This window comes from Podarcis tiliguerta, assembly GCF_965153285.1.
Source record: "Podarcis tiliguerta genome assembly, chromosome: 11".
In the NCBI taxonomy this organism is placed as follows: Eukaryota; Metazoa; Chordata; class Lepidosauria; order Squamata; family Lacertidae; genus Podarcis; species Podarcis tiliguerta.
In genome coordinates, this window is record NC_139544.1 from 27,143,854 (window position 1) to 27,168,210 (window position 24,357).

Genomic DNA, 24,357 nt, shown 5'->3' on the forward strand with positions numbered 1-24,357 from the left:
AAAAACATTCCTTTTTTCCTGGATGTCTAATTAAACAATCTGGGACCTTTTAAACTGTGAATGTGGGAGGTGGGGGCGGGAAGGTTGTATTGGTTTGTTACCATGTTATGTATTTTTGTGTTTTTTATGTTGTAAAGCGCCCTGTGATTCTTGGATGAAGGATGATATAGAAATTTAATAAATAAATAAATAAATTTCTTGTTTGGGTATCTTGTGGAATCCTGACAGATATTTCAACACACAAGAGGAAGTGGTAGGGCTGTGATTGCTTCCAAATGTCCTATTCACTGAGCATTCATCCCCATTTGTTTGCTCAAAGCTTGCAGGAGTTTTCTATGTTCACTGCTTTTTGAAGATTCATTCTTACCAAAAATAAAAAATAAAAATCTGCTTTTGGAGAGAGATGGGGAGCAGATTTGTTGTGCAAGAACGTCAAATCCACTTTAAATACTACCCACAAAATAGTAACAGTCTCAAAGCAGCCTTTGCTGACTTCTCAGCTTCTGAAAAGAGTTTGCAGTCATGCAAGAAGCTGGAGCATAGGAGTTTATGGCTCTGTACTGCAGATACACCCCATTTCAGCTCCCACTGCCAGTGAAAAATACTAGGAGGGACGGAGAAGGTTCAAATGCACTGTGTCTCTCTCTCTGCACTCACCCCACCCCCTTCAAATGTTGGAATAATAATAATAATAATAATAATTTCATTATTTATACCCCACCAATCCGGCTGGTTTTCCCCAGCCACTCTTGGTGACATTAACTTGGTTTGAAGGAAAATAGCAGCCTTTTGCCCATTTGCGGACTCCCTAACATTTTAATTGTGCCAGAGCCAATTTAAAAATAATGGGCGCTAGAGAGCCAGTATGATGTATTAGTTTGTGTCAGAGTAGGACGGGAAAGATCCAGGTTCAAATCCTTACTCGTGAAGCTCCAAGCGACCTGGTCCTAGTTGCTCTATTTCTCAGCATCGCCTGTCACAGGATTATTGTGATAAAATAGGAAGGGGGAGAGCCACGTAGTCTTGAGCTCATCGGAAGAAAATAGAAATGTGATCAAGAACTACAAAATAGAGTCACCATATCCCATTCACTGCTGGATATTCAGAATAATAGTATCCAGTGCTTTTTCTTATCGGGGTTCTCAAGGGTGCAAAGTACCAGCAGTTTTTTCAAATGTTAGAAGTATGGCACTTACTGACTTTTAGAAGACATCTGAAGGCAGCCCTGTTTGGGGAAGTTATTAATGTTTGATGTTTTATTGTGTTTTTAATATTCTGTTGGGAGCAGCCCAGGGTGGCTGGGGAAACCAAATAATAAGTAGTAGTAGTAGTAGTAGTAGTAGTTGTTGTTATATTATGTAACAACTTCATGGTAAGTACCAAAACCTTTCCCTTTTTCCCCTAAAAACACTGCTTATAGCTTACTTTTCCTCCCAAATGTATCCAGGGAAAACAGCCTGATCATAAAACCATGCAATACAATTGAACCATTTCAAACAAGCAGTAAGGAACATACTGTACGTCCAACACGGGGCCACAACAAAACTAATCATAGGCTCTCTACAAATAAGGGACTATCTTAAGGCTGCTGCTGTGAACGCAAAAAAAAGGGGGGGGGAGTGTTTTGCTTGGGTACTTTGCTTGGGTACATTTCCCCTTTTTTTTTTGAGAAACTCAAAACCTGCTCGAGCAGGAAGCTGATCTTTCGCCAGCCAAGTTTGTAACGTTGGGACGATATGCTTCAGAAGCAGGTGCACCGGCGCGGATAAAATAGATTTGCTTCCTCGACGTCGTATATATAAATTAACGGTATACAACGGGGCTTGCAGACGCCGCTTCCTCGCCCTGGTGCAAAGGCTCCTGCCGCTGGGCAAAAGGGCGCCAGAGGCGGAGATCCGCTAAAGTCCCCGCGACACCGAGACGCGTAGCGAGGGGAGAAACTCGCTTTCGCTTTCACTCCCCGGCTCTGAGGGAAACGAAGAGGCAGGGGCTGCGGCGGAGGCCTCCTCACGCTCCCTTCCTCCGAATAGGTACGGGGGCCGCGCCAGCGCTGCGGGAGCCGGGAGAGCAGGTACCGCTCGCGGGATAAGGGAAGGCGGAGGCCTCTCCGCCCAAGGGGCCTAGCTTTGGCCCGCACCTCTTTTCGCAGTAGGAGCAAGAACGCTCCACTGCGCATGCTCACCCTCAGCAGGCCGCCGCCTCGCCCCCTTTTTTGAGGCGCAGCGCAGGAGGCCCAGGCCGGGTTTGGGGGCAAGGTGTCGGAGGGGCCTGGCCGCGTGCGTCGCCCCTACCCCACCCCTGTACCTTTCACCGTCATAGTCCAGGGATTCGCCCGCAGCCCGCAACACATGTTTTCTCCCCAACGGAATCATGGGAATTGTAGTTTACCCCTTCACAGGGAGCCATGTTTTCCCAGCACCTTGAAACTACAGTTCCCAGGAATCTTGAGGGGGTGGTCAGGGGGAAGCTCAGGTGCTTGAGCTGTGGAATAAGTAGGCAGCCGCAACGACAAAAATGGCCGAAAATTAAAACTCGACCTGGAGTTGAGGAAAAGTTGCTTCTCCTCCACCCCACCCCCCATCGTGCTAAAAGTCCAGCTCGCTTTGGTGGAATTAGTTGGCAGTAAAATGAGGACAGACCAAGAACTACTGGCTTCTAGTCTGCCCCAAGGGGTTCCATGTGTATCCCTGGGACTGAGCGCTTGGCATATGGGGCTGCAGAAACAAGCCTTAGACTTGTGCACCTACCCGCTATGCATATTTTATTTATTTTGAAAGTTTTACAGATTATCACAACGCTCTGTGTGGTCTATGTGAAAATCTGTAAAAACTTTTTTTTAACGAACATAAGATGACTTAGGCTGTGCACACACCAAACTTTGAAAGCAAATTCATAGCCCATGTCTTCCCCCAAAGAATCTTGGGAATTGTTGTTTACCCCTCAAAGCTGCAATTCCCAGCAGCTTAGCAAACTACAGTTCTTAGACTTTGGGGTGCAGTGGTGCTTTCCATTATTGTTTCTTAAATGTACAGTATGGGGTATACACAGTGCTAGTTACATATCTGGGTAAGCTTGCTAAAATGAAAAGTTTTCCGTAGACGTCTGAAATAATGTAGCAAAGGCACCTGCCTCTACTTTCAATAGGCAGGGAGTATCAAAGTATAGGTGCCACCACACTAGAAGTTCAGTTTCTTGCAAATGCAGAACAGACATCATCATGGCATTTGTAGAAGGGCAAGTTCTGCAGATCAGAGCAGTTGAATAAGACATGTATGATGCAATGGAAGTGCTCCTTCAGTCTCCACTTTATAAATCCAAAGTGCATGGAATTCTGCACTGTTGATGTTTTTCTGACACAAAAGATTGCATTGATAGGGAAAGCCATAGGTGGTAGTCAAAGAGGTTTTAAAAGGTTTTTCTATTAATTTAATAATGTTTCTTTATTAGATTTGTCACTGGATACAATAACAGCCTGACACTGAGATTGCTGCTTCCAGATTATACAGTTGCCTTGAAGAAGCTGAAAATGTTTCTATTGCTAGTCATTTTAAGTCTTGTTCCATTTTTGAGCCAAACAACAGATTCAAGCACTGGAGGTGGAAGTAATCAATTTCCTTGGAATAAAAGTAGGCTTCCCAAGCATGTCGTCCCAGTTCATTATGATCTTCTTATTCATCCAAATCTCACCACTTTAACTTTTACTGGACTGGCCAAAATAGAGATTATGGTAACAGAACAAACTAGCTCAGTCATCCTGCACAGCAAATATCTCCAGATCACCAAAGCTACCATCCAAGGAGCAACAGAATCCCCTGATGCTGATAAAGAAGTGACTGTTTTAGAATACCCACCATATGAACAGATTGCACTCGTTGCTACTGAACCACTGCAAATTGAGCACAAGTACATTATTAGCATTGAGTATTCTGCTAATCTCTCAGACAGTTTTCATGGATTCTATAAAAGCTCATATAGAACTCCAGAAGGAGAAGTAAGGTAAGTCTATTTTCATTTAGATTTGTATGTATCTTTTTGACCTTCCTGTTTCCTATGATTCATTGCTTCTGTGTTTATAAAGTTTGTGTCATATAGAATTGCAAAACACACGCAAAAAACTTGCATATGTGAGGAGCTCCAATCCCACATTAAATACCTGTCTGGAAGCACCTTTAGGTTGCAGTAATATGCATATTTATATCAAAGTAAATTTCATTAGCATAATGGAATCTGCTTCTTAATACACTGTTAAAAGTTTTTTAAATATCTCTTTCTTCAACGAAGAAATGCAAGCTGATTTCTATTCATTAGGTGAAATGTTCATCTTTGAATATTTTTACTGTACTACTATGTACTGTACTACTAACAAAGCATATATGTCATGTATTCTTTTTCTTAATTCCAGGGTGCTTGCAGCAACACAGTTTGAAGCAACAGCTGCACGTATGGCTTTCCCTTGCTTTGATGAGCCTGCATTCAAAGCTAAATTTTCTATTAAGATCATAAGAGAACCGAAACATCTTGCACTATCCAATATGCCCATTGTAGGTGTATACTTTGTATTCTTTGATCTGCCTAGTTGAGCAAAGTAACATAGAAAACATTACAGTTGTACACTATAAACCACATCTCATAGGAGTTTGTGCTCATGTTGTGTTCACTTTTGGTGCTCACATAAGAAAGCAAAGCAGAATTTAAAAATGAATATATTCATGTGCTGGAAAAGTGTAAGTCTGTTTGAGTAGGGCTAGAAATAGGGGGCAATTCCCTCCTGCTAGGTTGCCCTTCTTAACTGATCTGTTTCTAGCTTCTTCTTAGATGTAGGTTTGCAACTGTGAAATGGAGATTGTAGCATTTAAGCCTTAAAAGAGCTATGAGGGAGATAATATATAGTGTGTGTATGTGTGCGCGCGCGCAAGACCAGAAGTAATGAATGTACTTCAGAGCTAGAGCTGAAATGTAATAGTTTTTACATTTTTTTAGGTGGAATCCGTAAACATTGGAGGGCAGCTCATTGAAGACCGTTTTGATGTCACTGTAAAGATGAGCACTTACCTAGTGGCCTTCATTGTTTCAGATTTCAAATCCGTTTCCAAGATGACTTCCAGTGGAATTAAGGTAAACTTTTCATATCAACTGAAGTGTTGCATATTGATATTTTAAAATTGTAGCAGTTTCAATTTTTAAAGGAATTAGAGCCTAGAAAGGTTTTAAAGAAATTATTATGGGTTAGAGCTAGACTTAGTCATACTTAGAGTAGATCCATTGAAATCAATGGTGCTTAAATTGGTTGTGACTAACTCTGGATCCAACCCTATAGAATTTGAAATATTTTTTCAGTAGTTCTCAAAACTTCTATTACAATGCTATAAGAAGCAAAAGTTTAGACTTGCACTGGTCGTGCTCCATTTGTTAAGCATCAGTTATATGGATAGCAGCCATTGCACAGCTGTTTACATTTGTTGGTAGAAATGTGTACCAGTAATGCTTAATTTTCTAAACTGCTGGGATAAAAATTAAAAAGCTTGAGTACATGCAGTTGCAAAAAAGACTGAGCATCTGGATAATGAGATAATGTGCCTTTAAATTAAAAAAAAATAATAAAGGCAGTCACAGGGCACTTCATCTTTCCTAGTTAGACTTTCAGTTTATCTGCGCTAAAACACCATGAGGTAGCTTAGTATGAGATACATACAGCCACTGCCCCAGGGTAGTCCTGTGTACTTCATTTCTAAGCAAACATTTGAACTTGGTCCCTGTCCAAATTCAACTCTCTACCCACCACAGTGGCTCTTCCCTATAGAATCACGGAATTGTTGATTTGGAAAGTGCCCTGAGGGCATGGGCATAGCCAAGAATTTTGTTAGGGAGTGGCACGACTTTGTTAGGGGAGCAGGACTTGGGGGGCAGGGTAGAACCAATATGATTGGTCAGTATTTCTATTGTTTTACTTGATCTAGGGGAGCCAACTGCTCCCCTGCCCCCACTTGGCCACGGCCATGCCTGAGGGTCATCTAGCTCAACTTTCTGCAGTTGATAGCCACCCAACCTATGCTTAAAAACCTCTAAGGAAGGAGAGAGCATCACCTCCCGAGGGAGACCATTCCACTGTTGAACAGCTCTTACCGTCAGAAAGTTCTGCCTGATCCTTAGTCAGAATCTCCACAAGCAACCTCCACAAAATAAAATTTCCTTGATTCCAGGGTTTGACAAGGTTAAAATTATATAAGTATAAGATATAGATACTTTCACTGCCATTGTTAGTGTATTTTTTGCTAAATTAAGATCCACCTTCGGAGTCCTTTAATTTGAATGGATCAGGACTATGTCTTCCTAAGAAACATATCCTCTGCCATTGGTTTTTACAGGAGTTTACCTATGCACAGAAGGTAGGAAAAGCTAAATCAAATGTTGGATACCTTTCAACTTTACTCTCATTTTAAGGTGTTAACAAATTAATTATCTTTTATATTTTCTTAAGTTGGAGTTCAGAATTCATCAATGTTTGTGTTTTGTTGTTGGTAATGATTTTAGGTTTCAGTATATGCTGTACCACATGTGATCAACCAACTGGATTATGCCTTGGATGCAGCAGTAAAACTGTTAGACTTCTATGAGGGATATTTTAGCATTCCATATCCTCTGCCTAAGCAAGGTAAACTCGCTACTTTACTCTAGATAGAAATGTTGGTCTAAGTTACACATACATGCAAACGAAACATACCTATGTATATGTTTACTTTCAAAGTTGACTTGTGAATTTATAAATGGAGTGAGCAGGTATGAGAGACAACTTTTTCAAAATGTATTTGCAGACCTTGCAGCTATTCCCGATTTTCAGTCTGGTGCAATGGAAAATTGGGGATTGATTACATTCAGGGAATCTGCTTTGTTATACGATCCTGAAAAATCCTCAGCGTCAAGTAGACTTGGAACTACCTTGATTATAGCCCATGAACTTGCTCACCAGGTAAGTTATCACTAATTTTATACATGAACTTGATAGCTGCGCTAGTCAGTGGATTCTTCAGTGTAATGAAGGCACCAGAGTTTAAAACAGTTGAAAATCTCTGCTATCAGATGTTTTCTCTTGCAGTGGTTTGGAAATCTAGTCACCATGGAATGGTGGAATGATCTCTGGCTCAATGAAGGATTTGCAAATTATATGGAATTTGTGTCTGTAAATGTTACCCACCCAGAACTGAAAGTTGTGAGTATTAACATTCCAGTTTTTATAATACTAAAATGTTTCTTAAAATCAATGTTGATTGCTCGCTGAAGATTATAGAATTATTTATTATTATTATTATTATTATTATTATTATTATTGGAAATAAGTCAAACCAGCAACAATAACCTGAAAAGATTCTTGTCCATAACTCCAGACACCCTGGACCACAAGTCGTATACTGCTATTCATGTATATGGGGTGGGGCATGGGGGCAGCATGAGTTTCAGGGCTGGGAGACTGATAAAGGACATGTCCCTCTTGGGCAAATAAGCATCCTGGCATTGGCAAGCTAATTTGAGATAAAAGCTGCTACCTTGTTTCAGGTGACAGGTGAAATAACATTCTTAATAGGGTAGCACTTCAGTCACCAGAATTGAGATAACATGTATTTATCCCACTACAAGTGACAATTAGCTTGCCAATGTCAGGATGTGTGTGCTGTCATCAACGCTGATGTGTGAACGGCCTATAATTGTTTAACAAAAATACATCACTGTAATGGTTTTACATCCACTTTAACATAATTGTCATTGTCAATATTTTTCAGATTTCATTTTCCCCTGATTTCACTGCTTACATTTTTCCTCTCTCTATATATATATTACACGTGTATGCGTATATTCCTGCCAATTTAGGATAACACTTCATGCACGTATAAAGCAGGGGTCCTCAAACTATGGTTCGCAGGGTCCTGAACCCGGCCCAACCCGGCAGCTGCAGAATCCACCGCTGTCTTAACGGGTCTATGGCCTCGGAGGGCGGCAGCACCACCACCACCCCTAGCACAGAGGAGGCGGGGGAAAGGGTGTGAGGGTGTGAGGGTCTCCTCGGCCCTCCTCCCTGTTCAGCGCTCACTCACTCGCTCTAGGCCAGGAGCTGGCAAGGCTTACCTTGCCTGGGCTGGTTCACTGCCTCAGAGCCCCCTCCGTGGGTTGGATCATTTTCTGCGTCTGAGCAGACTCAATTTTCTGCATCTGTGTCGATGCGATATCCGGCGCTGCGCATTCCCTTATTTAGATATCCATCTAACGACCATCTCATTAGCCAAAAGCAGGCCCATACTTCCCATTGAAATACTTATAAGTTTATGTTGATTAAAATCATTCTTCATTTTAAATATTGTGTTGTTTTTCCTGTTTTTTGTGCACCACAAATAAAATATGTGCAGTGTGCATAGGAATTCATTCATATTTTTTTCAAACTATAGCCCTCCCCCCAACAGTGTCTGAGGGACCCAGTGGCGTAGCGTGGGTTGTCAGCACCCGGGGCAAGGCAAGTAATTTGCGCCCCCTAACCCATGGATTTGCGCCCCCTAACCCTAACCCCCAGATGTTGCGCCCAGTGCGGCCGGCACCCCCTGCACCCCCCACGCTACGCCACTGGAGGGACCGTGAACTGGCCCCCTGTTTAAAAAGTTTGAGGACCCCGTTATAAAAGGAACTCTAGCACAAAAAAGCCTATGGTATAATAAGTATTAATCTTTAAGGTGCCACTAAACTCCTTCTTCTTTGTGAAACAGACTAACAAGTTTACCCCCTCTGAAAATCAGTCAGGTAATTTTGGGGCGGGGGTTTCAAAATTTATTTTTCTTTTAATTCACAAACTTGCATGCTTAGGTACATGCTATGTTTCAAAATCAAAAAGCAGTCGCCAAATGATGGAAAGGCAGGATATCAATCTGCTAATTAATTAATAAAGAGTACAAATATTTTTGTCATCGAAATTAAGTAAAAACACTGATAGCTTTTCAGCTATACTTTTAAATGACACACTAAAACAACTAACACACAAGTTAAGACTTGCAAGAACGGTAAAACACAAGGACACTTGCTAGAGAGTGGTGGAACTTAATTGCCTTTACAAATTCACCAGAAAACAGAAGACCAGTTCCTAAGTCTTTCATGACACCCATTCTCCCGCTACCCCAAATTTATACAAATGACTACCATTATAATGGTATAATGAATTGTTATTATTACAAAGGTGATGGTATCTCCTGAGTTGATAATTGTAGTTCTTTGGTTTTGTTAACTTTATGTAAAACCTCTGAAAAATGACAAGTAAATTTTAAAAGTGACCTTCAAACCCTATTAAACAAGTACTTTGTTTTTCTTTTATTAGGAAGATCATTTTTTAAACAATTATTTCTCTGTTATGGAGGTAGACGCCTTAAATTCTTCACATCCTATATCGACCCCTGCTGAAGATCCATCTCAGATTCGAGAAATGTTTGATAGTGTTTCCTATGAGAAGGTAAAATTAAAAAAAAAAAATCTTATTTATGTATTCTTTCCTTAGTTCTGATGAGATTCTTATAAGCTCTCAGGGGCTCCATGTGTCCTAATATTTTGAGCATATCGACCCACCTTTTTGCCCTTATGCACAGTTCATTACACTATTTATTTTATTCTGTGTAAATGCACTCCTTCCCTCAACCATCAAACACATAATGAATATGTTCTGTAGCATTTGTTTTAATTTATATGGACAAAAATCTAACATAAAAGCCAGAACCCAAAGATGAGAACTTTATGAAAGATTAGGGCTTAGGAGTGTCCTAATCAGAGCACCTGAACATCTTTTTGCTCCAGATGTAGATAAGCAGACATTGATAAAGCAAGTGTAGAATTTATCGTTTCACTCCCCTCTTTTCAGGGTGCTTGTCTTCTAAATATGCTACTGCATTATATCAGCCCGGAAGTGTTTAGAGCTGGAATTACAAAATATCTGTCACAATTCAGCTATCAGAACACAGAAAACAAAGATTTGTGGAACAGCTTGTCAGGTGTAAGTATTTCTTGCACGTTTTCTACCAGCATACTTAGTGAGCAATGTCATAATTATCAAAGCATTGCTAGCCAGAATTGCTCTTTGAGCGGTATTGTTGCACATGTTTTGAAGCCTTAGGTACCTAATTTCTGAGTTTCGTTGCTAGGTCTGCCCTGCAGAAGCAGCAGGTCGAGGACAAAATGATGGGGTTTGTGGCAGAAGCCAGGAGACAATCTCAACTTCCGTGAGTTTGTGTTTTATTGCGTACTGTATTTCTGTTTAGAAATTTATAAATTTCTTACTAAAGAGGGAGTAGCCACCCTTTCCACGAGTGAGGGTGCATAACACTTAACTGATATTCAGAGACCAAGGAATCTGTTACTTAGGAGAAAGCATCAGAACCTCCTGCTCTACATTAATGGTTTCCTTCTACATGAACAAGTTATGATGAGCCTCTGTCTCCCTTTCATACCCACGAGGAAGAGATTGGAATCTCTTTCTGCTGATTTTAAGCAATCTGCAATTCTCAGTTAAATCCAGAGACAGTGAGCTGTAGTTTATTTAAACTATGGTTAGGAAGAAGGCATGATTGAACACTGGTTTGAGATAGGTTGTTCTAAAACCATACTTTAAACCAGTGGTGGCCAAACTTGGCTCTCCAGCTGTTTTGGGACTACAGTTCCCATCATCCCTGACCACTGTTCCTGTTAGCTAGGGATGATGGGAGTTGTAGTCCAAAAACAGCTGGAGGGCCAAGTTTGGCCACTACTGCTTTAAACAAACCACAGTTCATCAGCTTCAGACGTCATGCAGAACTGCTTAGTTTAAAACCGGAAGTGAGAGTTCTCCATGATCCTGCACGTGTGAAAGAGGGGAAAGGATCTCTGCAACTCATAGATGTAGCCAGAAACTATGGTTTCTTATCATAGCTGAACCTTGCAATCTTTCTGAATTGTTCGAAACCTGTACTTCAGTGGAAATCAGATCCCACCTCCAACCAGCTTTATTCTTTGTGTGGTTAGCATTGATGCAAAAATGGAACTGGGTTTTGTCACCATTTTAATGTTACAGGAAACCATATACTTTCATTCTTAAATGTTTCTCTGCCCTACGCCAAAAATGTCACCCCACACTATTGTTAACTATGGAAAGTCATACAGATAAGACTCTCTTTGCTGCTACTGCCCAGTGAGCAGCATCTCCTAGCATCTCATTTCATATTTTTGTCCCTGATTTATAGCACTGGACCCAAAATGGGCTTCATGATGTGAAGACCATGATGGACACTTGGACACTGCAGAAAGGATTCCCAGTGGTAACTGTGACATTAGAAGGGAAGAAAGTCCATGTAGACCAAGAGCACTATGTGAAGGCTTCTAGTTCTTCTGCACCAACCGGGTAATGGCAAAGGAGCAAGTGAAGCTCCACCACTGGCTAACATTTAATTATAAAAATAAATAAATAATGCAGATTGCACTGTGATTTCTTAACTAGTTAGTATTTAGGCAAGTTTTTAATGTCTGACATTTTAATGTATTTTTAAATCTTTTGTTGGAAACCACCCTGAGTGGCTGGGGAAACCCAGCCAGATGGGCGGGGTATAAATAATAATAATAATAATAATAATAATAATAATAATAATAATAATTTTGAAAAATCATATTGAATATTCTTTTACATCATACAAATAAATCAGCTGAGGGCATGCTAGACTTTCTAAGTGAGAGAAAGTTACAATCTCTAAACTGGAGACTGGTTTAATTTTGTCCTGTAGGGAATTTCACTTGTTACATTTCTTTGAGAGCACATGTGACTGATGGCAAAGCCTTAAGGAAACAAAAGCATTTTCTTAAAGATAGGTACTCATAGTAGAGAGTTAATATGGCAGGAATCATTAACCATCTCTGGAAATGTAGGTTTGCTTTTAAGTGTGTGAAAACAGACCTTGCAGCCGTAGAACTCTCAACAAGAAACCCCTCTTTACATCCTCCCAGTCATACAGCTCAGTGGTCAGCTTAGATATGTGTTCATACAGGCTGTTGAAACAATCAGCTAATCACCATCGATTTTACTGCAGGAATCTGTGGCATGTTCCATTAACGTATATTACCAGCAAATGTGCTGAAGTTCAGAAGTTTTTGCTGACAACTAAAACAGGTATGTTTGACTGAATTCAAATGGGTAAGAAGCACAATTATGTTTTCAAGCTTAAATAATTTTATTATGGAAGATTATAAGAATTAAGAAGATACAGTTGTTCCAAGCTATCCATTTCTTTAGTCCCTATAAGACACACAGAAGTTTTTATCCACAAAGCAGCTGTGCAGTAGACATTAAGGCTAGGTTTTTAAGCAATTTTAACTATTACTAATCAGTTATTTATCTGTGGCTGATAACTGTAAATGAAATGAGTCAAGTACTGCTGGGCAGAAAAATACAAGGTTGTGATATATTTTGTCTGTAGATGACATCATTCTCCCAGAAGAAGTGGAGTGGATAAAATTTAATGTTGGAATGAATGGTTATTATATTGTGCACTATGGAGATGACGGATGGGATGCCCTAATTCGCCTTTTGAAAGAAAACCATAAAGCAATTAGCAGCAATGATAGAGCAAGTCTCATCAATAGTGTATTCCAGATGGTGAGGTAAAGTATGATAGTACACACTAAATATCTCTTTGGTAAGCAACGTGCCATTTTTGTTCTATACAACAGTAATACAGATAACACTACTTCATCACATAATAAAATGAGAGAGACACTCCTGTATCATTTGCAAAATTAGAAATCCAGAGCTTCCCCAGTGACGTTGCTTAGGCCATTCCTGGGTGAATAATGGGAGAGTTGTGGTAGTACTGAGACAGTGAGAGTTAGAAAAGATAAGAGCTTGAGATCTCCCACCAGATGTCAAAGAGAACAACAACTACCAGACTTTTAGAAGACATCTGAAGGCAGCCCTGTTTAGGGAAGCTTTTAATGTTTGATGTATTACAGTATTTTAATATTTTTTTGGAAGCTGCCCAGAGTGGCTGGGGAAGCCCAGCCACATGGGCGGGGTATTAATAGTAATAATAATAATGATAATATAAATAAATATTATTATTATTATTATTATTATTATTATTATTATTATTATCATCATCATCATCTCAGAATTAAATACTGCTTCCTGTTCCAATAAAATATAATAGCTCTCCTAGTTCTTGCCCATTGACACAATGTCGTCTTGAACCAATCTTTTACAGACGTCACTACACTTTTTGCTAGCATAAGGAATGAGCACATACGTGTTTATAGCCTTCTTAGACACAGGCCTTTCCCCTAGAAATTGGCCTCATGGTATTTGGCACAGCCATTACAAGAGATTTATAGGATGCTCCCATCCTACTTTATAACGAAAATATTTCTTCCGAGTACAAACAATACCTGCAACAAAGTGTCTGTTGATACTTTCCCTTGATCCACATTGGGGAGGGGGAGTATATTGCAGAAATACAGCAAGCTCACAACTTTTGTGGTGGTTACATTCCTAAAGCTGAAATTGTGTGTAGTCAAAATGCATTGGGTTCAATGGCAGGTGGCATTTCCAAAGTCATTTTCCCTGGAGCGCCACCCCTCTTCTGCCCCCTTTCTATTTCTTTGCCTTGTGCGTAAAGCTTGAATGCACACAAGTTCAATGTGCACAAGTTGTGTATACATCTTGTAATGAATATGTTGTGTCAGCTAATGTACATCTCTGAGACAGCACATGATAATGAACGGCAGCAGGGAAGGTGCCTATTTAGCAAAGTAATTTGTTCCCTATTCCGGCAGCAGCCCTTGGTTGAGGTCCCAGAGCTGAGGATATCTGATACAGCCAGCTTGCTTTGCTAAGCAGGGCTGGGTCTGGTCAGTGTCTGGATGGGAGACTGTCTTGAGAGCTCCATGTATACCAACTTCAGTTCCATGTTGGAAGAATAGTGGGGTATAAATGTACTAAAAAAATACATAGCCAGAGACAGGAACTATTGTTGGTTAAGAAGGGGGCTGGCCTTCATGAGAGAGAGAGAGAGAGCACATGCATGCAGATCAGTACTGTTCTGATGACCTGTGGGCAGGATTGCAAAGCTGGGTTAATTCAGGAAGACCACAAAACCTGGTAAAAAGCACGAATAAATCTAGGATGTATAGGATAGAGTAGGAAGTATGCAAGACAGAGAAGCCTGGCAAGACAGATAATAAGCAACGTTGCTGCTGAAATCTCTTCATGATACACTCAACAGTGGATCAGCTGCTGGCAGTTTTAATGTATTATCATATTGCTACACTTTCCTGAACTCAGTGTATATAACACAACATGCGGACAGCTGCAGAAGTTCAACACTCCAAACCATGTTTTGCTTTTGCACCGTTTGCCATTGCGGGGTGCAAAAATTCCGGAAGGTTTCATTCATAACATTAGCTGTTAAAAAGGAAAACACTAAGATTAGTGTTGCTAATATGTATTAAAAATGAAAAAACTCTATACACTGAATGGTTCAGCCCCTTTAACAAATATTTTAATGTGTTATTACTGACACTTTGTTTCCCACAGTGCCGAAAAGCTGTCAATTACTAAAGCTCTTGATTTAACAATATACCTACAACATGAAACTGAAATTACTCCCCTGCTTGAAGGATTGGGTGAGCTGATACCTTTGTACAAACTTACGGAGAAGAGGGACATGAAAGACATAGATAATCAATTAAAGGTAAGAAGGGGAAGACTGAAAAATAGCCATCAATACTTGCAGGCTGTCAGCTCACATACTGTGGTTATTGGCAATAATTTTATGAATGTATATGTGTTGTACTGTAGAATGAAAGGAAGCTGCTTTATTATTTTGATTCTCACGGGATGCGAGAGTCAGTAGAGGCAGCATCCATCACAATATAGAGTGTACGATCAGCATGTCATTAATGGAAAGAAGCCAAACAATAACTGTTAGTATTTAAAGAAACAGCAAACAGCACCTGTTTAAAGCAATTGGAAATTAGATAAGGTTAATATGTTATGATTTTATTTTAATATGATGCATGCTTCTTTTTTTAAAGAAAAAGTTCACCATGATGCAAGGGAGCAGGGTTCCCATTTATGTAGGTTGTTGTTTTTCTGGAACATAGATATGAAGCTGCCTTGAAACTATTAGCTCCTGTGTGCATGTGTTTTATAATCAGAATTTCAGGTGGTTAATTATGATACATACTTAAATCATTTATTGTTCCATTGTGTTTCAGTTTGGTTATTAAACAACTGCTTCCTTCAGCCATGGAAGTACATTTTGTGTGTGTGTAATTGCCTTTCTCATTCTGCTTATATATACAGTTTTTAACAGATTTGGTTAAAAAATTGATTTCACATGTATGTTTTTTTGTATGTTTGTGAAATCACTCTAGGGATACATAGTCAATCTAATGAAAAACATGATTGACAAACAGTCTTGGGACGATGCTGGGACAGAGACAGAGCGAATACTTCGGAACAGACTTCTGGGGTTTGCTTGCGTACGAAAGTACCAACCGTGTGTGGACAAAGCAAAAGAGTTCTATACAAAGTGGAAGGACTCCGATGGAAATTTCCAGTACGTGTTTCTCTTTTGTAAGCAGCATAGCATCTTCAGGCTTCACAGGGCAAAAACATGCATCGTGGCAACTTAAATGCTGTAACGCCACCCCAATTTAGCATACAAAACCAGGGAAATAAAAAAAATCCTTCCAGTAATTTTTTAAATTTTATTTTGACTACAGCAGACCAACACAGCTACCTACCTGTAACTAAAACCAGGGAAGTCGCTGTGTTGTGGCTGCTCAGTCCAGCTGGGTGGGAGAGCATGAAATCACTGGATAGAGGAAATTTGCTATTACCTGTGAATTTGCCTTTTCAATGATTCTTGAGATGAGGCAGTCTGACTTGAGTAGTAATTTGCAATTGAATCCAGACATGGAGTAATAGAATCGCAGAGTTGGAAGGGATTGCAAGGGTCTGTGGCAATCACACAGGGTTCCCGGATGTTTCACCGTCTATTGATCCCTGTGCCACCACTTTATTTCTCGCTGGCACCACCCAGGCCCTACCTGGTAAAATACTGAGTCCAGTCAGCATTAAATTGGAACATAAACTTCTGTTAATTTATTGCAGTTTAACAAGCATGTGGTTTCATAAACGATCTCAGTCAATTACAATCATGGGGTGCCTAGCCAGACCTATATCTTCCGCTACTTGCTCTCACTCACTAAACCACCTCTCAGATATTTACTTGTCTTCCCAGGTCCTAACTGTTCCTGACTCAGCTTATTTCGCTACACTAACTCAACCTACCCACAGACACTATCCCAATTCACTCCCACTCCAACCAACCACCCAACTCCCAATGAACTCCCCCTTTGCCCCTCCCAGAGCTGGTTTTATAGTCCCTCTGACTCCACCCCCTGGGTTCTGATTGGTTAACCTGTTTAACTATTTCACCTCCAGCACTCTCATATGTTAACGTCACAGGGTCATCTAGTCCAACCCCCTGCAATGCAGGAATCTCAGCTAAAGCATCCAAAAGAGGTGGTCCTCCAACCTCTGCTTATAAGCCTCCATTGAAGGAGAGTCCACAACCTCCTGAGAGATTCCATTCCACATAAGAAACCAACACTAAGAGATCAGAACTAACCTGAAGCCTCCATTTGTTGCAGTTTGCCCAATGACATCAAGTTTGCGGTATATGCTGTTGGAGCACAGACGGACGAAGGCTGGGACTTCCTTTTCAGCAAACACAATCTGCCCAAATTTAATACTGATAAAAGGATAATTGAATCTGTTCTCAGCCTAAGCCCAAATAAGGAGAAGCTTGAATGGTGAGTACAGTGGAACCTCGAGTTGCGAACATAATCTGTCCCGGAGGCACATCAAAGTGTTCGCATCCAGAAGGGCCGCGTCTGCGCGCAGCACAATTTAGCGCTTCTGTGCCTGTGCGAGTGGCGAAACCCGGAAGTAACCATTCTGGTACTTCCGGGTTGCTGCGGGACGCAACTTGAAAAGACGTAACCTGAAGCAGACGCAACATGAGGTATGACTGTATTCTCTGGAAACATGAACGGCTTTAAATTAAAAGAGAGATGTTGTAAATGCAAGGCCACAGCCACCCATATTTTCATCATCTCTTAAGCATTGCAATGCAACAAGAAACAACAACATTGTAACATTGGATTGGAACGAAGTGTCTCACAGTTAAAAGGTCAGTGCACACACCAGTTGCACATTTTGTTCATCTGCACTGGCTTGAAGCATATAAATGTTGTTTCACATTGTGGCTTTTCCTATGGAATTAGAAGCTGGAACGGGGTAAGGCAGGGCAGATCAGATTTTTAGGTGAGGTGCAGGAGACAAAAGTGAACAAGTGGTGTCTGATCTTCAGCTGCAGGCCAGCTTTTTCATTCTTTTAGGTCTGGGTGCGTTCTGAGCGTTCTGTCTCCCACTGCTCGTCTTCGCCAAAGATTTCAAAGAGAAAGAACCCTTCCCCACAGCACAGAAGAGATGAATCTGAATAGTTAATTTTCCCCTTTGATATAGATTTTCCCCATTTCAGCTTTTCAATCAAACTTCTCTATGGCCCATAGGCTCTTCCACATATTGTAACTAGGGAAGAAACAGCCTCAGCCCAGTATACCCCCATCTTTCAGCCCAAAATCTAGCTTCGAAGGCCTTCTGGCGGTTCCCTCATTGCGAGAAGTGAGGTTACAGGGAACCAGGCGGAGAGCCTTCTCAGTAATTGTGCCTGCCTTGTGATATGTCAAGGAAATAAACATCTGAAGGCAGCCCTGTATCTGGAGGTTTTCTATGTTTGATGTTTTATTGTGGTTTTGTAATTTGTTGGAAGCCACCCAGAGTGGCCGAGGCAACCCAGTCAGATGAGCGACATATAGAAATTATTATTATTATCATTATTATTCCTGCGTGTGGCACAGTACCCCCTTTCAGCACCTTTTCTTCTTTCCATGCTGACTATATGAGAGGATGCTTGGGGGAAATGAAGAATAATCTCTCTGCAGCGAAAGCTAAGGGTATGAAATCAAATAGACATTACACTGTGTTCCATTTATTCGTACTCGAGTTTTCCTGTTCCTATTAAGATAATAATATTATTTCCTTGTTTCCTCACACCGAGGTTTCTTTTCTTTGTTTAGGTTAATGGAGCAAGGTTTACAGGATGACTTAATAAAAATGCAGGATCTTCCGTATATTGTTGTCTCTGTTGGAAGGAACCCTGAGGGTTATCAGTTAGCCTGGAAGTTTCTAAAGCAGAATTGGCAGACATTTGTAAAAAAGTAAGTTTTAAATATGATCGCTCCTTGTACTCCTGTTTATTTTATTTCTAATATAAAAATATTTACTTCACGCACTTCTTCTGTTTGCATAGGTTTGAACTTGGTTCGAATACCATTGCACACCTGGTTACTGGATTGACAAATCAATATTCCACAAGGGAGCAACTTGAAGAAGTAAGCATATCTCGCAACCTGCATTATATGTCCGTGAGACTCCATGATTTCATTTTTTAAAAATTAATTGCTTTTCACACATGCATCTCAAGGCAAAGTGTAGCAGCAGCAGCAGTTGTTTAAAGCAAAATGGACATCAAAAAACTGACAAATTGTATTATTATAGGTTCTTGGAACCCAACATATAAATGCATGAGACATTTATGATACTTAACTGCTCATATGCTGTTCTGCTTCCATTTATATTATCTCTTAGTAAATCTGAAGCAAAAGGCCTTTGAAAACACTTGTAATTCATGTACAATTTGGACGACAGGCACATTTCTTTTCTTTATGGCTCCATGACTGAGAATCTCTTATGACTAAATCCAGGCTGTACAGTTAGTGGCATTGGTACAGGAAGAATAGGATGCAGTCTCCTACAACGTTTTTTCTTTTTTCAAATCCCATTGAAGATAATGGGAATAATACAAGAATTTATTGTGGTATTTATTTATTTTTACTCAACAGGTAAAAAGTTTCTTCAACTCCCAAGGCAAAAAAGTTTCAGAGCTCCGTGCTGTCTACCAAGCAATAGAAACCATTGAAGAAAATATTCAGTGGGTGGATAAGAACCTTGAAAAAATCAAGGAATGGTTACACACCAAAAGCGGAATGTGGAACTCTGCATGAAGCACGATTTCAGAATGAAGAATGGTAAGTTCTTGAAAAGATATGAAAAATGCTACTTTCGTAAACGTAAGTTTTTATAAAATTCTAAAAACTGGAACGCTGATTAGTACATATATTTGAGCTTATTCTAATGACAGAGGTTGGAAAATATGAAATATACTTCCAAAGTGGAGGAAATAGCATTAAGGCCTTGCATGCATGTCAAGTTATGCATTTACAACAGGAGTGGTGAAAATTGGACCTCTCTTAGACCAGGTCTTTATGCCTCTCTAACTAGAGTCTGGGACTCCTCCTAGGCCATTTCCCTTCTCAAATGCTTGTGTGTGACTGAAACACGTCCTAGAACTGATTATGCCTCTTGCTTGCGTGGATGGAGGAAGGAGAGATATCTGTGTGTAGGGATGTAGAAAATCTGACTTTTCCATAGCTGGAATGTTGCCAACTATACTGTAGCAAGTAACATCCATTACTTCACCTACAGAGGATCAGGACCTTTTGATTCCATAGGTCCACTTTTGCATTATTTCTGAACTCAGATAAGGTAAGGTTAAGTCTTAACTGCAGTTTATGCAGCTGTCCGTTTCAGACCACAGTCTCAGACAATACTGCACAGTATTTAACTGAAACAAGTACTTCTGATCTGATGACTGCCCCAGAGGAGACAGTGGGTGGGAGTGGGAGCATGCAAGCCTAAGGCTTGCCCCCCTTAATGAGAAGCCATTCTTCCAGACGCAGCCGTAAACTACAAGATCCAGTAAAATAAGTTGCACTATGTTCGAGAGCCCATTCCCAGCTCTGCTGAACATACGTGAAATTTTAAAGCACCCAATAGTTCAGCGATCGAGAAAAGAGCATAAGACTCTTAATTCCAGTGTTGTGGGTTTGAGCGAAAGATCCCTACATTGCAGGAGGTTGAACCAGATGCCCCTTGTAGCCCCTTACAACTCTACAATTCTGTATCAAGGGTCCAATAACTGAGTGTGCAGCACTGCTGCATTGGGATAGAAAAGGTCTTTTGGTTTGGTGGAAGCCTGTAAAAGGTACCTTCTTCTAGCCACAGCCAGTGTTCTTGTCTCACAATGGCAATAATAAGGACACAGTTCACAAATACAGTTTACAAGGTAATACATTCTAAAACTTTATTAGTGTGACAGGCAATCTTAGTACAGACTTTCAAAAACAGTCTGGTATTTAACATTAGATTGTCAAGGACAGTCAAAATTCTGATGTCCCCAGAGGAACATCTCCTGCGCTTGCTCCTTTTGAAGTAAGTAAGAGCGATGGCAGAAAGTGGCCACGCTCCTGTGTAACTCCCATGCAGTTCAAAGGGGCTTGCACAGTTGATATTCCTCGCAGGCTGCGGCTTATATATTTGACCATGGTAGTCTAGAGAACTAGCTACCTGGAAGCAGACTTGACCAAACCAGGAGTAGCACCTTACTCCAAAAGTCAATAAAAAAATTGCTACTCATAATGCAAAGCATATCAGAACCTGCTGTTGGAGCCATAGCTTTTCTCACTGCAAGGAATACCAAAAAGGGGGGTGGGGAATAAAACATGGAAGTTGAGCAAGCATTGCATCCAAATTAGTTCACAAAGCACCTCTGTATTCAGCTGTGATGTGAATTTATACATCAGAAACAAGCTGTGTAATCTGGATTCTGGGGGTGGGGTGAGGGGAGCTATACCAGTGTAACTTATAGGAACATATTGGAGTCCTATGTGCATCCTTTCTGGAGTACCCCTATGCAATAGCAATTCAGATGCAATATTATGCCCTTTCTGCAAGCCACTGACAGGTGGTCACAATCAGAACTCAAGGTTTCAAATGAAAATACTAGCGGCACTGTTCATATTGAATACTATGTTATTAGAAGCCAAGGACTGAGAAACAATCGCTTCTACTCTTCTCCCACGTTTAAATCTTAGCAACTGATTACTCACTTCTCACTAACTATTCTTCAAAAGGAATACCCGCAGGCAGATGATAGCCAAAACGCATTATATTCCAGAATATTTAGAGCATTCATTATACTAAAAAAACCAAAAACCAAACCACAGCTTTTCTGAATGCTGCTGAGATTTGCAGGCACTATGTGTAGATTATGTGCAAAATTTGCAGACTTTTTTTTCTTTTTGCATTGCTATTAAATCCGTAGAAATACTTTTCTTACAAATATAAAGCGTCCGTTCCCTCTCACAACTGAAGAAAATTACAAAATAAGAGACAGTAAAATAAATGGAAAAAGGTCATCCTTGAAAATAGTAAGATTCATGCCTCCCATGCCATTATATCCAAATACCATGATACAAAAACCACCCGGGAGACTATCTTGCTTCTGCAAAATAGCTTCTTCTTTCTTTTTTCTTTTTTGTTCAAGTGCAGCTATCCACCAGCAAAACGAAGACTTTTTTGCATTAGCGATGAAAAGCCTAGACAGAGAGGAAAAGAGAGCACATTATTTAGCCAGTAAGGGGAGGAAACGTTATCTCATAAAACAGAATTCAGCAGGTTCCCAACAAAAAATAAATATGCAAGTTGAAACCACCAGCATGGTCTATCTGTGGGCTCATGCAAACTTCCTCGCAATTTGTTCTGATTCAGTGGTAATCGGTAGATTTTCCTGGGAAAGCAGGAGGACAAAAAAAAACCCCCCGCTCAGGCGCAGACTTAGAAAGTGCAGAGTGCCTGGAAAGCACATTGCAAAAGGAAATTGGGATGAGCCCTGTGTGTCTGTATTTATTGAGCTGGACCATAAAGAAGGCTGATCACCGAAGAATTGACACTTTTGAATTATGGTGCTGGAGGAGACTCTTGAGAGTCCCATGGACTGCAAGAAGATAAAACGCATCCATTCTTAAGGAAATCAGCCCCGAGTGCTCACTGGAAGGACAGATCGTGAAGTTGAGGCTCCAATACTTTGGCTACCTCATGAGAAGAGAAGACTCCCTGGAAAAGACCCTGATGTTGGGAAAGATGGAGGGCACAAGGAGAAGGGGACGACCGAGGACGAGATGGTTAGACAGTGTTCTCGAAGCTACAAACATGAATCTGACCAAACTGCGGGTGGCAGTGGAAGACAGGAGTGCCTGGCGTGCTCTGGTCCATGGGGTCACGAAGAGTCGGACACGACTGAATGACTAAACAACAACAACAAGTACAAGTATCGGATCCCCTTGGCTGCCCTATGCAATGTAATTTGCTCACTCTGATGGTGGTTGCTTGCCTCAAGCGGAAAACAGGTGCTGCCAAAGCAAGAAACTTCTCTCTCTCTCAAAAAAGGAGAGGCACTAGAGGCTGCAACTGAAGCACAAAGCAGCAATTCTGTATACAAGCATGAAATAGGTGAAGGATCTTCCAAGGACCCATAGGATGTTCTCTGAGAGAGGTCTCAAAGCCCCTCGGAGCTGCCATGAAAGCCTCTGCAGCAGGAAGAGGAAAAGAGAGGGATGTGCAGGATCCAAAGCCAACTTTGATCCAGATTCAACTCTCTTGACATGACCATGAAATGCAAGAAAACTTACATTTTTAGACCCTTGTTTTTTAGAGCTGGTATTTTAATTTTCAGAGCTCTTGGGAAAATTAATACCAATTGATAGAATTCCTGCTACTTAACAGTATGTGAAATCTCATGCATTTATTTTTCAAAAAGTATTTCAATAATAAATGCTGGTGTCCTTTTTCTGGAGCCATTCCAACATTTTAAAGGTACTTTACAAAGATGCTTTACCCATATATAATGCATATTTCACATTAAAGATGCATGCTTCTCATGTTTTGCTAAATGCAAAAGTAATTTTGAATATACTGTTTGAAGGACAATTTAGCATGCCAGGTGCAGTGTGAAACACAAGCATACTCAGAGCTTTTACTAATCTAAAGTGCAACCAACCAATAGTCAGTCGGTTTCTTGGTTGAACTGCACTTAGAATATTCTATGTAGAAAACAGCTCTGCACATGCAGTATATAAATATTGTGGGTCAGTCCACACATTAGGAGTTTGGTAGATGTGAAGCCTCACAAACAAGCTATCTCGGCCTATACTGACTCCAGGAATAAGGGATGGGGTACCTTAGAGCTAAACAGGCAACTGTAACCTGAAACAGCTTCTAACCCTCTTACAGGGCAGTGTTGCCAGTGGGCCTGGGGGAGAACCCAAAGGTGGAGGAACCAAAATGCACAAATCTCTGCTGGGTGCACAATGGAAGGGAGTGGAAACACATATTTTCAGAAAAATCAATTCATTCTTCATGCATAAAGGATGCACACAAATTTGCATGATTAAGTCGAACAGTTCTTACCTGGTAACATTTAACTCTTTTTCTGTTTCTCAGATTTTGCGCTGGAAGACTGCTCCTTTGCCTTAATGGAAAAAAGTAACAACCATGTTATTGGCTGGAATGCTGAGGTCACATAACAAACACCGTGAATAAATATTTGAAATAAAACACAGCCATTTAAGTAAAACAAAGCTTGAAATCAATGTGTTTATCATGAATAAGGAAGTGGAGAGACACACATTTGAGAGGGCTAAAAACTACACAGGAGACACATGAATGGCTTTTCTGAAGTTTTGTTTTTATTTTCATGCATCCCTGGAGAGAGCCAGCATTTGATCATAACAAGCTGAATGCTCCCTTCCTTCAATTGTTTCTGATTGAAGCACTACCTCCCTGTGAAAGATGCTGTCAGTTTGAGAGAGAGAGGGGAATACAGGTATAAGTTTTCTACACACAAATGCACACTAACCACCACCAGGAGGCCCACAATTCTAGATTGGGGGAAATGCAGGAAGGGAGAAAGAGTTGCGCATCCCAATCTTCCTCTGTGCCACAAATGTTGGACACCCTATATAACACATAGTTTGACATTTAAAATGAATGGCTACATTCATGATCACTGTGCAGTGATTATAGTCATAAGATGACTTACATGATCTTTGATGGTTATTTGTGGCATACATCCTTCAATGTAGCCTCGAGTACAACTGCATGTGTAACTGGCCTTCAAATTGGGTGTTTATTTCCACTATTCAATCACAATTTTTTTACACTTGAACACAGCTCTGATCATTAATCAGTTAGGATTAACAAAGGTGAAACAGGGTGCATAATCATGTTGTACATCACTGTACAAGAGCCTAACACAGGAACAGCAGGCAGTTTACATTTACAGTGAA

General features: G+C 40.5%; 2 protein-coding genes across 18 annotated transcripts in view; one reads left to right on the forward strand and one right to left on the reverse strand.

The window, feature by feature from the left end:
- Positions 1 to 1,581: 1,581 nt before the first annotated feature.
- Positions 1,582 to 23,649, forward strand: ERAP1 (endoplasmic reticulum aminopeptidase 1). Of its 5 annotated transcripts, none has more exons than XM_083403845.1 (20): positions 1,582 to 2,030; positions 3,448 to 3,996; positions 4,403 to 4,541; positions 4,981 to 5,115; positions 6,532 to 6,652; positions 6,813 to 6,967; positions 7,094 to 7,207; positions 9,350 to 9,481; positions 9,884 to 10,015; positions 10,164 to 10,241; positions 11,238 to 11,395; positions 12,075 to 12,154; positions 12,462 to 12,645; positions 14,573 to 14,729; positions 15,415 to 15,599; positions 16,699 to 16,860; positions 18,190 to 18,330; positions 18,423 to 18,504; positions 19,015 to 19,200; positions 23,513 to 23,649. In XM_083403845.1, exons 2-19 carry the CDS (start codon positions 3,527 to 3,529, stop codon positions 19,174 to 19,176), a joined length of 2,787 nt encoding a protein of 928 aa, XP_083259971.1. In that variant the 5' UTR covers positions 1,582 to 2,030; positions 3,448 to 3,526; the 3' UTR covers positions 19,177 to 19,200; positions 23,513 to 23,649. The 5 variants fall into 5 exon arrangements, with proteins under 5 accessions (XP_083259971.1, XP_083259973.1, XP_083259972.1 ...); XM_083403847.1 differs by having other exon boundaries at positions 1,598 to 1,751; XM_083403846.1 differs by having other exon boundaries at positions 1,712 to 2,071.
- CAST (calpastatin) overlaps positions 20,290 to 24,357 on the reverse strand; it is a 61,513-nt gene continuing 57,445 nt past the window's right edge. For all 13 annotated transcript variants that reach the window (XM_083403873.1, XM_083403871.1, XM_083403862.1 and 10 more), the window contains 2 exons: positions 23,480 to 23,540; positions 20,290 to 21,609 (listed from right to left, as the gene is read on the reverse strand). In XM_083403873.1, the coding sequence (XP_083259999.1) occupies positions 23,490 to 23,540 (51 nt within the window). In that variant the 3' untranslated portion in view covers positions 20,290 to 21,609; positions 23,480 to 23,489. The remainder of the gene's footprint in view (positions 21,610 to 23,479; positions 23,541 to 24,357) is intronic.